The sequence below is a fragment of the Drosophila innubila genome (assembly GCF_004354385.1).
Source record: "Drosophila innubila isolate TH190305 chromosome 3R unlocalized genomic scaffold, UK_Dinn_1.0 2_E_3R, whole genome shotgun sequence".
Classification (NCBI taxonomy): Eukaryota; Metazoa; Arthropoda; class Insecta; order Diptera; family Drosophilidae; genus Drosophila; species Drosophila innubila.
In genome coordinates, this window is record NW_022995380.1 from 20,778,529 (window position 1) to 20,790,562 (window position 12,034).

The 12,034-nt window shown below is 33.1% G+C and overlaps 3 protein-coding genes across 4 annotated transcripts; 2 read left to right on the top strand and 1 right to left on the bottom strand.

Annotated features, from left to right (window-relative positions):
* Window positions 1-3,252: 3,252 nt before the first annotated feature.
* Window positions 3,253-5,127, top strand: LOC117792085 (vasotab-like). Of its 2 annotated transcripts, none has more exons than XM_034632046.1 (2): window positions 3,253-3,474; window positions 4,873-5,127. In XM_034632046.1, the coding sequence occupies exons 1-2, from the start codon at window positions 3,279-3,281 to the stop codon at window positions 4,929-4,931; spliced, it is 255 nt and encodes an 84-aa protein (XP_034487937.1). In that variant the 5' UTR covers window positions 3,253-3,278; the 3' UTR covers window positions 4,932-5,127. The 2 variants fall into 2 exon arrangements, with proteins under 2 accessions (XP_034487937.1, XP_034487938.1); XM_034632047.1 differs by lacking the exon at window positions 3,253-3,474 and adding an exon at window positions 4,560-4,788 and having other exon boundaries at window positions 4,873-5,124.
* A 4,556-nt stretch (window positions 5,128-9,683) lies between these two features.
* Window positions 9,684-10,324, top strand: LOC117790350. The gene is made up of 3 exons (XM_034629778.1): window positions 9,684-9,906; window positions 9,993-10,145; window positions 10,208-10,324. Exons 1-3 carry the CDS (start codon window positions 9,732-9,734, stop codon window positions 10,219-10,221), a joined length of 342 nt encoding a protein of 113 aa, XP_034485669.1. The 5' UTR covers window positions 9,684-9,731; the 3' UTR covers window positions 10,222-10,324.
* Window positions 10,325-10,557: 233 nt separating this feature from the next.
* LOC117790351 lies at window positions 10,558-11,055 on the bottom strand. The gene is made up of 2 exons (XM_034629779.1): window positions 10,982-11,055; window positions 10,558-10,920 (listed from the first exon to the last, which is right to left on the bottom strand). Exons 1-2 carry the CDS (start codon window positions 10,992-10,994, stop codon window positions 10,628-10,630), a joined length of 306 nt encoding a protein of 101 aa, XP_034485670.1. The 5' UTR covers window positions 10,995-11,055; the 3' UTR covers window positions 10,558-10,627.
* Between the last annotated feature and the right edge of the window lie 979 nt (window positions 11,056-12,034).

The window sequence follows — 12,034 nt, forward strand, 5'->3', positions numbered from 1 at the left end:
GAGGTGGAGAAGGTGGAGAGCAGAGACGTCTATGGTGCCGCCTTTATTGCTCACGTTGCGCACTTGGCTTTGTTTGCTTTTGGCCATAAATTAAATCAGGTTATTAATGTCTGCCATTAAATGAAGCTACAGTCAGAGAAAGAGCCAGAGGTAGAGTCAGAGAGAAAGAGAAACCACAACAAGCTTTATCCAGGTCTATGGTCTCTTGAGCTCGGCTTTCGGTGATTTATGTTAATTCATGTGGCATTTGTAGCATTTTGAAGTTATTTTCAGATTTTACAAAACATCTGCAAAACTTGTATGCACTTTTGGCTTACACACACTTAATGTGCTCACGTCAAGCTTAGGAAAATCTCAAGAGATGATTTTCTCAAACTACTCAAACTGTTCCTAAACCTAAATCCATTTAATAATTCTGCTTATCAAAGGTTATGATATTGTTCGACGTAAATTTACAATATTATACACTTGCTAATGGTATTTTAAGGTCTTTAGACAGAATGTATTCTCCTGATTTCTATGACAGCATAATTCTAATTAAAATACAATTTATAATCCATTTAATTTGCACTTAAAGCGCTCAGGATATTTTCACATATACACGTTTAGTAAGTCTGTCGGATCAAAATGTATAGTCAATTTAGATATTCGAAATTGCGAAAAGGTATGGAAAATTCAGGAAAATTCCTTGACAATAATTTTTTAAGTATATTAAAATATCCGACACATGAGACATGAGACAGCGAATATACATTTTGTTTTAATGTTATTTAGTGATTTTACATAATTAAATTAGTGTCAAAGTTTTTTGAGGTATTTTGATGTAAAAATATCAAAAGTATTGGCAAAACTTGAAGAGAAGATTTTCCGTCTATATTTTTAATATGTCCTGATGTGCATTTTAATTGTGTATTTTTGTATTTTAAAATATACAAAAATTTCAAATTAAAATAAATGCTTGGAAAAAAAATTATATTTTAATGTGGTCTCTAACGACCGTCGGTATTTTCCATTGATTTGTGGCAACTTTGAAGTGCCAGAATGTAATTAAATAGAAATAACATGTTATGAGTATTTCACAGCCGATGCAATTTCATTTTTCAATTTATTGAAACATTTCTGATTCTGTTTCACACCCAACTCCAATTTTAAGCTGTCAGTAAGAGTGTTATAGGAAATGCTCGACTCCAAAGATACTATAGTGCACACTATAGATAAGTCATAACATAACTATTTGAAACGACTTTAAGGAAAAAATTAGTTCGATTTTATTTAAATTTAAATTAAATGTTATTAATTATTATTATATAAGTTACAAATTCAAGGTTTTATACACTGTAGATGTACCTAGTGAGTACGTTTTAGTCGATCACACTTCTTCAATGTTCTTTAACATGCAATTTTTTTTCAATACTTTTTGTTTGCCACTCGAAACGCACAAAAAACGGCATTCGAATAAAAACATACAAAAAAATGCTGCGAATATTCCATTGAAATAAAGCAGCTCGTTTTATTGATGTGCTCGCTTTTGAACTGACAAAGGGTTTGACTGATAACTGACAAAATAAAATAAAAAAAAAAAACCAACCATAAAATAATCAAAAATTGTGCAACTGAACTGTGGCATTTGTTTTATAGTTTTTGTTATTGAGTCTGAAGCCTGAGCCGTGGCCAAGTGAATTGCAATTGGAGCAGTTGCCAAACGCGAAAGTATTGATTTATGACAGATGTTTGGGGCCGATCCAACATGGATTTAAATTTCACTGTCAAAAACAATTAACAGTTGCTCGTTTGCAATGGGCGGTAAAGGGATAAATGCGACTATCAGAAAAAAATAATAATATGTGGCAAAGTTCAATTGCTGTCATAAGTCAAAGGTCTGCTGTCAATTGAAATCACTCCAGCATGTGTACACTGCGCGAAAGAAAGTGGCTGATTCACTAATCACAGCGGGTAAAACAACACACCCATTAACAGATAACTTATCATCTAATTATATCTTAAACTTAAAATTGCATGCTTATCTTGATACGATGGTGATGATAAACAAACAGTTGTTTACTTCCTAAGATATTGACTGATAACACTTTTTTTGAATCTTGTACAAATATCGCACAGTGTAGTTCCGGAAATGTGAGCCTAAAATTTTAATAGTTTACCATCATAACTGTCTTATAATCATCAAAATAAATATACAAAAATCCCCGAGTGGCATTACTAATAAAGTTCGCTTAATTTAAGATACATCCAGTATTCTAAGGTCGTTGTATGTGTTTGTTATTTTCCTAGTATGACACTTTCAACAAATGAAAATTAAATGTAAATTTATGCACAACCAAAACGTCTTAACAACAATTTAACGATTAGACTAAATACATAATGTAAAACTTATTCAAAATAAAATGATTTAAGGTAGTTTAAATCCCATAAAAGTCAAGAATTCAATTAATTTTATCTGCATTTGATTTGTCTGAAAACCTGTTATCTAAGGGCATACAAAATAATTGGACATCATATATTGAGTAGAATCAAAAATCCTCTACTGTAAAAAATTAAAATTTTGTTAATTTTGCTATTTAAATTTAAAGTGTTTGCGAATTTCATAATGGTTGTCAAACATTGCCTGTAAGCGAATCTTAACTTGTTCATTTATATAATTTTTTAATAAGTGTTTACAGACTGAAGTTCTTCTATGAACAATTGAAATCTAATAAATCAATTAACTTATCTGAAAGCGCAATAACACAGTGTTAATTCTAATTAATAACATTATAATGTTAAAGTGAAGGTGCGAAAGCCATTGTATACTTAGGGGATTCCTCCGATAGCAGCACTTAACAATGACTTAACAAAAAATGTAAATTATGTATGTGAAGACTTAGCTACACTATGAGAATTCATATGTTGGTAAACAATATATAAGCTATTTTTAAAAAAATTGCGATATTAAAAGGGCGAGCAAAAATTCTATTAACTTAACTTTTACCACAATTATTTCAGTGTGTAAAATGGAAAATTCTGCCCTAGCTTCCAAATAACTACCACAACCTTATCATAATTTTTTTGTAAGAGTATTTATTTTCGGCATAACGAAAATAGCTGATTGGATTAGACAAGCCTTTTTTCTAAGATTTTGGTGATTGAACTATCAATAGCTTCTGAGAACTAAAACCGGTTGGAAAAATTTTGTCTCTCACCTTGCTCGGTCTAAGCTCGTATATAAGACTGTCGGTCGGGTCGAAATTTAAATAGTCAGTTTAGACATTCAGTCTGCCAAGATGAAGCTCTGTGTCGCATTAATCAGTTTGCTGTTTTGCTGTAGTGTCATTATGGCTCAAAGCTCAAATTGTCCAGATGTATGTCCAGCCATTTTCAGTCCTGTCTGCGGAGAAGCGACTGTCGGAGGACAACGTGTGCGTTGCCAATTCTCCAATGGATGTGCAATGTCTGGCAGTGGTTGTCGTAACAAAATAAGTGAGTTTATCTCTTTTTAAAAAATTAGTTTATATATTTTTAGTAACTAATAATTTTTTAAATTATTTTTTAAAGACTGGCGTCCAAGCAGCTGTGGCAATACGTCACCCCGTTGTAGAAGCCTTGTTTAACTTTAAACTCCACAAATGATAATCTCTTAAATAAACATAACTGCTTGAAGAAAACTAAGACGCTGTTGATTAAGAGAAAAATTTATTCATTATAAAAAGAAACAGAAAGTTCAAAATTTGGGGAAATCCCTTGGCACATTGTCAGCTATCAATAAAGTTTTAAATTATTATAGAAAATATTTGTAATTGTTGGCAATTTGTTAGTCAAAAATCTAATCACATTCAGCATTCCGCTGATATTGGGCATGTTTCGTACTTTTTGAACATTAAAGATGACATAGTTACAGCGACTCAAAACTAAATATATATAGATAAGCTGAAATACAAAATTGATGACATAGTTTTTATTTAAAAGATTAACTGGTTGAATTTACGTCATTAACTCATGTCGTCATGTTTTCCGGTATTTAATAAAGGGGCACGTTTTCATGCTCGCTGATCTGATATAATTACAATTAAATATCATACTATTGAATTGAACAAAAATTCCCGTATTTATAATAATCCGTTTCAGTAAGATATTTATTTCAAGTAGTAATAAGTATACACTTTTAATGGTATTATCACATTGTTGCTCATAATGTTGCTATATAAATCTACTCCTGATATTTGGAACAAACTTTCAAAATTTTTTCAGTCTGTTTCTAGCCAAAATACTCTCAGTTTGGTATCCATGTTTCACAATAAGTCAATTCTTAATGCAATTTTAAGGGCATTCCAAATTCGTCACTTTCAAAAAAGATATTATTGAAGTGGTTGAATATGCGTGAACCAGACTGTAAGAGACTCTGTACTTAGTCAATACTGATCGCGGTTCACAAACTTAACAGACCTTTTGTCCTTTTAAAGTGCTCGGTCTAAAAACAATATTACGTGCTAATTGCATTGTAATGAGCTTTTAAAAATTAATACCGGTTAGGAAAATTTCGTATAAAAGTCTGTCATTCGAATCGAAATTCTGTAGTAAACTTAAACATTCAAACTGTCGAGATGAAATTCTGTGTCGCATTAATTAGTTTGGTGATCTGTGCCACATTTGTTATGGCTCAAGACAATTGTCCAACGATTTGCACAGCCGATTTTAAGCCTGTCTGTGGAGAAGCCACGGTCGACGGTCAAAGCGTTCGTTGTCAATTCTCCAATGCCTGCAAAATGGGAGTCAGTGCTTGTGTTAACAAAATAAGTAAGTTGCTTTACAATTATTCAGTTATGTTTTTATTTAAATTATTTAAACCTTTTTTATTCATTTTTTATGATTCTCTCACAGACTGGCTTCAAACTAGCTGCGGATATGGTACTTCACCCACTTGTGGAAGTCTGATTTAAGTCTGTGAAACATAAGCTAGACTAAAGCTAAGAAAAATAATATTTAAAAAATGCAATAACGTGGATCACGATCAATCAATTATTTAGAAGTAACGGTCTGTGACCAAGAAAAATGTTATTTCAGCTTTCAAACAGTCAATGACTTATGTTATTGTAAAGTCAATAAATACAGCAAGGTTCTGTAAAAAGCCCACAATTTCTTTCAACTTTCCCCACTCTTAGTTAACTAACCCGACAGCCGATAGCCTTTATATTAATCAGCTACATATATAATAAATAGAGTGAACTTTTTATTAGAAACTACAACTTGTTCTTGTTTTTAACACACATCGTTGAAAATTATTTGTCTGCGCCTTCCGCACAAACACAAATTGACCTTCGACATAACAAAAAATATTAAACAGATATGCGTAATCTTTTCTAACAATATTTCAGAATATTTAGAATAGCTATTATCAAAAAAGATTTTTTTTTTATTTTTGCCAATGACTTATCAGCCTAACCCCGAAATTAAAGAACATTAAAATAAGAATTATAGCGCATTGGGAAAAAATCCTAAAAAAAAAAATGCCAAGATGCGAAAAATACCCTATTAAACAGACACAGCGGAAAAACCACCAAGCCGGCAAAATGTATAAAAGACATTACCTCAGCTTGAAATTAAATAGTCAATTTAGACTTTCAGTCTGTCGAGATGAAGTTCTACATCGCATTAATTAGTTTGCTGCTCTGCTGCAGTTTCATTAAGGCCGAAAAGAATTGCACTCCCTGCTACTATACGAATTTGGACCCTGTTTGCGCAGAAGCAACGGTCGATGGTCAACTTATGCGTTGCGAATTTCCTACTCCTTGTGAAATGGAGTACATTGGCTGTGAAAAGAATATAAGTAAGCTCATCTTAATTTAACGATTTAACTATTTATTTAATTTATTTTATTTTTTACAGACTGGACACCATGTGAATACGAAGATACTTTAAGCACTTGTAGAAGCTTGTACGAATAAAAATCTGTTAAATATACATACTTAATTGAAATGCTAAATTATCGTGTTTTTTGTTTCAATTTTTCATTTTAAAGACAGCTATAATAAATATCTGATGGATCCGGTATCTGTAGATAGATAAGGTCAGGTTTATTGATGGGATTCTGGCTCTGGCTCTGAACTCTCTAGCTGTTTCCGTTGGACAAGGTTCGCCGCTGAAATCAAAAGAAGTATCAGGTACTCAATCTCGAGACTACCCAGGCTGAAAAATTCTCCTTCTAAGAGAGAAGGTTTAGACTTCTTTCCATCGTTTCCACATTCCCGCAGCTGTGACTGAAATTAAATCGCTAATGCTCCTATTTCACCTTTATATCTTAACGAACCCCACAGCACAGATCTGGAATTTACTGTCAGCACTTGTCACACAATCACGTATTGATAAGACTCATCTTTTATACGAATTTTTCTGAGAATTTTGAATATTTTCGAAAATTTCAAAAAAGATATTTATTCAACAAAGGCCAATGACTTATCAGCCTAACCCCGAAGTTAAAGAATATTAAAATAAGAAATTTAGCGCATTGGGAAAAAATCCTAAAATAGCCGGTGCTACAGTCGAGCATACTCGACTGTCGGAGACCCCATACTTACTATGGCAAAAACTAATAATGGAAAAAATTAAAAAATATTTAGTTAACTTAAATGCATATTCTATCATATCTCATAAAACATAAAAGATTTTTCATACTAAGACTTGATTTTAGCCCGATCGGTCCTATGACAGCTATATGATATAGTGGTCCGATTTGAACAAACTTTGGAGAGGATATATAAAACCAAGTCATATGCTTATTGTATCAGTTTGCTTTAGATATCTCATAAAACAAAAGTTTTTCATACTAAAACTTGACTTTCGACCGATTGTTCCTATGGGCGCTATATGATATAATGGTCCGATTCAAAGAAGAAACAAACTTGACCTGCCTGCAAGATAGAGGAATCTACATACCAAATTTTGGTGTCTCTATCTCTTATGGTCTCTGATCTAGGCGCTCATACAGACAGACAGACAGACAGACAGACGGACATTGCTATATCGACTCGGCTGTTGATGCTGATCAAGAATATATATACTTTATAGGGTCTGCCACGCCTCCTTCTGCCTGTTACGCACATATTCGTTAAAACAAACCCAATAGACCCCTGTACTTTTTTTAAGTACGGGGTCTAAAAACTGATTAAATAAAAAACTGAACAAAATATATAAAAGACGACATTGAAATTAATAGTCAGTTTAAAAATTCACTCTGTTGAGATGAAGTTCTACGTCGCGTTAATCAGTTTGTTGCTCTGCTTCAGTTTCATTATGGCTGAGAAGGATTGTCCATACGAATGCTGCACCCATGATGACAATGTTTGCGGATTAGCCTTTATTCATGGTCAAGTGTTGCGTTGTCATTTACGTAATACTTGTCTAATGGATTATAGTAGCTGTAAAAATAATATAAGTAAGTTGATCTTAATGTAACTATTTAGTTATTTATGTGATTAATTTTTATTTATTTACAGATTGGAGCCAAACTCATTGCTACGATCTTTCAAACAATTGTGAAAATTATGTGTAATGAAAATCTGTTAAATATATATACTTGATTGAAAATGCGTTGTTTATTCGTTTAAATAAATTTTTCATACTAAAGACAGCTATAATAAATATCTGCTGGATATACATAGGTATATCGACAGAAGTCGAGTGCACCCACAGGTCGGTTGGCCTATTGTGATATCCGGTACCTGTATGGATAGAAGGGGCAAGGTGTTTAAGGGATTTATATGGCTAACGATCTGGACTATCTAGCTGGTTCCGTGGAACAAAGTGTGCCGCTGAAATCAACCTGCTGAAATCGGAAAGAGTATCAATTACGCCAATTGCGAGGCTTCCCAGTAATTCAGGAAAGTCGAAGATAAGGTGTAGACAACTTTCTATCTCTTCCTCAATTACTCAGCCGTGACAGAAGTCAAAGATATACTGCGGATTTATTTCAATATGGATCATTAAATTATTTTGAAGCACAGTCTGCGACCAAGAAAAGGGTTTATCCAGTTTCCAAATAGTTAACGAAAATTTCAATAAGTCCAACACGGTTCCAAAAAGCACCTACTACTTCACCTATTTCATCACAATACCGTAACGAAACCCACAGCTCGGATCTGGAATTTCTTGTCGTATTGACCTTCAACATGCAAAAAAAAAATAACTGAACAGATAAGACTAATCTTTTCTAAGACTATCTCTGAGAATTTAGAATATTTTCGAATTTTTCATAATTATGCTTTTTTCAACTTAGCCCAATGACTTATCAGCCGACACCTGAACTTAAAGTATATTTAAATAAAAATTGCACCGTATTGTAAAAAAAAACATAAGTAAAACAAATAACAAATCGTATAAAAGACTGTCCCTCGGATCGAAACTAAATATTCAATTTTGGCATTCAGGTTGTCGAGATGAAGTTCTGTGTCGCCTTAATCAGTTTGCTGCTTTGCTGCAGTTTTATACTGGCCGTAGACGATTGCGAGCAGATATGTCCCCATATATTTCAATATCTTTGCGGAGTAGCTATAATCGATGGTCAACTGATGCGTTGCAGATTTAGTAGTTCTTGTGACATGGATTACATTGCCTGTAAAAAGAATATAAGTAAGCTCATCTTAATTTAACTATTTAACTAGTTATTTTAATCATTTTTTTTTTTACAGACTGGATACCATGTGACTACGAAGAAACTTTAAGCACTTGTAGTAGCTTGTACGATTAAAAATCTGTTGAATTTACATACTTGCTTGAAATGCAAAATTTTGGTGTTTTTTGTTTCAATTTTTCATTATAAAGACAGCTTTAGTAAATATCTGATGGATCCGGTATCTGTAGATAGATAAGGTCAGGTTGATTGATGGGATTCTGGCTCTGGCTCTGAACTCTCTCAAAAAAGTATCAGGTACTCCAATCGCGAGACTACCCAGGCTGAAAAATGCTAATTCTAAGTAACTCAGGAGAGTCGGATCTATCTCTTTCCCATTCCCGCAGCTGTGACTGAAATTAAATATATACACTATATCTTAACGAACCCCACAGCACAGATCTAAAATTTACTGTCAGCACTTGCCACACAATCACGTATTGACGTATTTTTAATTGGTTAATTACAGCGCGATATTTGGGCTTTCAGGAATCCAAATAGAAATTTATTTTGTTATAGAAACAAGTGAACAAAGTCGTCACATACGCACATAGCAATGGCCCAACATTTATTTAATATTTTTCATTATTTGTTTGAGTCAAAATAATATTTACAAACCTAACACAAATTCTTATGCAAATTTATAGAAAATAATTAACTAAATAAACAAGCATAGCTCGAAGTTCAAAACAAGTCTCCTTGCTAATTAAATAAACTTTACATTTTAGTTCTTGACTTTGAAACAAATTTAAAATTCTAATCAAAAATTAAGCATACACATTATATTTGAATTTGTGAGTTAATACAAAAATACATGTGTGGTGTTTTTCCGTTATCGTCATAATTATGAGAAGTTGTCAATATTTTCTGATCACGTGAGGACAAAGACTAGTTATTTTTGGAAAGCAGCTGATTAGACGTAAGTATATGAGTATATGAGTATATATGGGCTTACTTAAGCCAATATGCATATGCTAAAGCGACTTCTAAATATTTGTATATTAAGGTATCTCCGTCAGCAACTAGCTTCAGTCGAAGTTTAGCTACTGATCGAGCTAGTCATAATTAATTTGCGATGAAATACGTTTTGGCCTTTTGTTTGCTACTCTGCCTGGGTTTGAGCCACGTCAATGCCGGTTGCAACGATGTTTGCCCCGAGACAGAGGAGGTTGTCTGGGCTATGGGAGGAGGATGTAGTGTCTTCCGTAATAAATGTTTCTTCGATAAAGATAACTGCACTCGCAGGCCAGGTGAGTATCAAATACAAATAAAATAAGATCAATAATATATTACTTTTTTTTTTCATTTTTTATAATTAATATACAATTATTTACAGCTCTAACCATTGCTACCAAGGAGGAATGCCAGAAACATTGTCCTGATATTTGTCCACAAATCTTTGCTCCCGTGACGGGCAACTATAAAGGACAAATTAGAAACTTTGGCAATGCATGTGAAATGCTTTTACATTCCTGCAAAACTGGAGAGAGTAAGTATAATTAATTTTAAATCAAAATTACTTAAAATTAAAATCTATTTTCATTTACACAGCGTTCGTGAACTAAACTCTGTATGGTAAAGTGCAGTCAACTGGAATCTTTTTGCGGTTATTCCAAACAGTTTCTTTATTCGAATTAAAATAAATAAAAACACGCAATATGAATTCAAGTTATCTATACTTTCAAACTTTAACAGTTTCTGTATTATTAAAAAAAATCACTTTTAGTCTATCTCTACAATATGTCGATAATTAAACCAACTAAATTAACAGTTCTAACATTTGAGAATTTTGTTTGTTAAACTCGCAAGTTTAAGCTAATTTAATTTTCAATGTAACGTTATTAAATTATTTTAATATTTGTTAGTATTTTAAATCCATTAAGAAAATGAGCAATGAGCAATTATAATGTCAAAAGCGTGTAACATTTATTTACCTTTTTTCATATTATTAATCAAATACAATTAATTTTGTTAACAATGTTCCCAGTCTTTTGGACGACTTGGTGGCTCAATGCAAGGCTTCCATACCCAAGCAATCCATGGTATACACGCATCTTTGTCCTGATCAAATCCAGTGTTGGGAGCACACTTCTTAAGCACCGCTTTTCCGTTCAATTGAGGGCACATCCAGTATTTTGTGGGATCGATACAATGCCTTTGAGGTCGGCCAATCTCCGCTGGCGATCTACAACCCGGCTCATAGGTATCAATGCATTGGCCACGTGCCTCCAAGAAGAGGCAAAAGCAACATACAAGAACAAGAACTGATAATTGATAATAAACTGCAGTAAGTCTGTTAACTAAATCAGAATTCTTTCTTCATACCTGAAAGCTGCATTATGGATTATGGAACCACTCGGATCGTACTGTGGATGCACAGTCTGTAGAACAGTGGCTTTTATAGACAGTTCAAGTGGTATATGCTATATCTAAAGTTCATTGTCCGATGTTAGAGCACTTACATCCATATATGTACATTGTATGCAATCTCAAGAGCTTTCCAAGGTCACGATTTCTTCGAGTGTTGTCTCTGATTGTTTTTCCCCATTGAATGACTTTAATGCCACAGCTCGGGATTGTGTCCAACATATAAAATGCCACACACGCATTTTGCAATGACTAAAATTTCACAAAAAAGAAACAAAAAAGAAAGATGGAAAGAGTGATAGAAAAATCCCTCAAGAAATACAGTTAGCAGCTGCATTTGAAGCGGCGGAAAAGCAAGACATTTTCAACCAAACCCAATTTTGTTGGACATGAAAAATCAGTTTCACAAAGCCACAGTGAAGATTCCAATTGAACTAACTTCTACAATAAAACTATTCAATTTTTATTTTCAAATTTATTTTAAATAAAAAATTTAAACATTTTGATTTTATTCCCTATATAAATAAATATTACCTTATTATTATTAAATATGTACAAACAGACGTGAAAATTCCCCTAGCACATTTTTTAACTTCTCACGTATTGATTCATTTCCCGTTGTGATTGTTTTCGTAGTACAAATTACTTTAGTGATTCGTCCAGAAAATTGCATGCCAATCACGCGTTCTCAAATGGTCAAGCTAAAGAGAATTTCAACTAACAACAAATGCCAGCGGAAAGCTTTGCCACATATCCCCCGCCTCTCCCCACATCTCAAAACCAAGTCCGAGTCCGTCGAAAACGAACTTTAAAGCCAGGCAACGTCATTTGGCCAAACAGCGAACAAAACGTTTCCTTTGGTCAATTTTGAAAGACATGTTTGAATTGCGTTTCCGTTCAGACGAAGCTAATCCTGGCAGAAATGGATAAAGACATCAGTAATAAAGTAAATAATGGATGTCATTTTAGATTAAATGGAATCTTAAAAAAACTTTATAGTAATACAAAAAT

Bases quoted from the DNA above. Each gene is read 5' to 3' on its own strand.
- LOC117792085 (XM_034632046.1), top strand. From the start codon at position 3,279: ATGAAGCTCTGTGTCGCATTAATCAGTTTGCTGTTTTGCTGTAGTGTC. The intron at 3,475-4,872 runs GTGAGTTTATCT...ATTCTCTCACAG, and splicing joins TGGTTGTCGTAACAAAATAA to ACTGGCTTCAAACTAGCTGC.
- LOC117790350 (XM_034629778.1), top strand. From the start codon at position 9,732: ATGAAATACGTTTTGGCCTTTTGTTTGCTACTCTGCCTGGGTTTGAGC. The intron at 9,907-9,992 runs GTGAGTATCAAA...AATTATTTACAG, and splicing joins TAACTGCACTCGCAGGCCAG to CTCTAACCATTGCTACCAAG.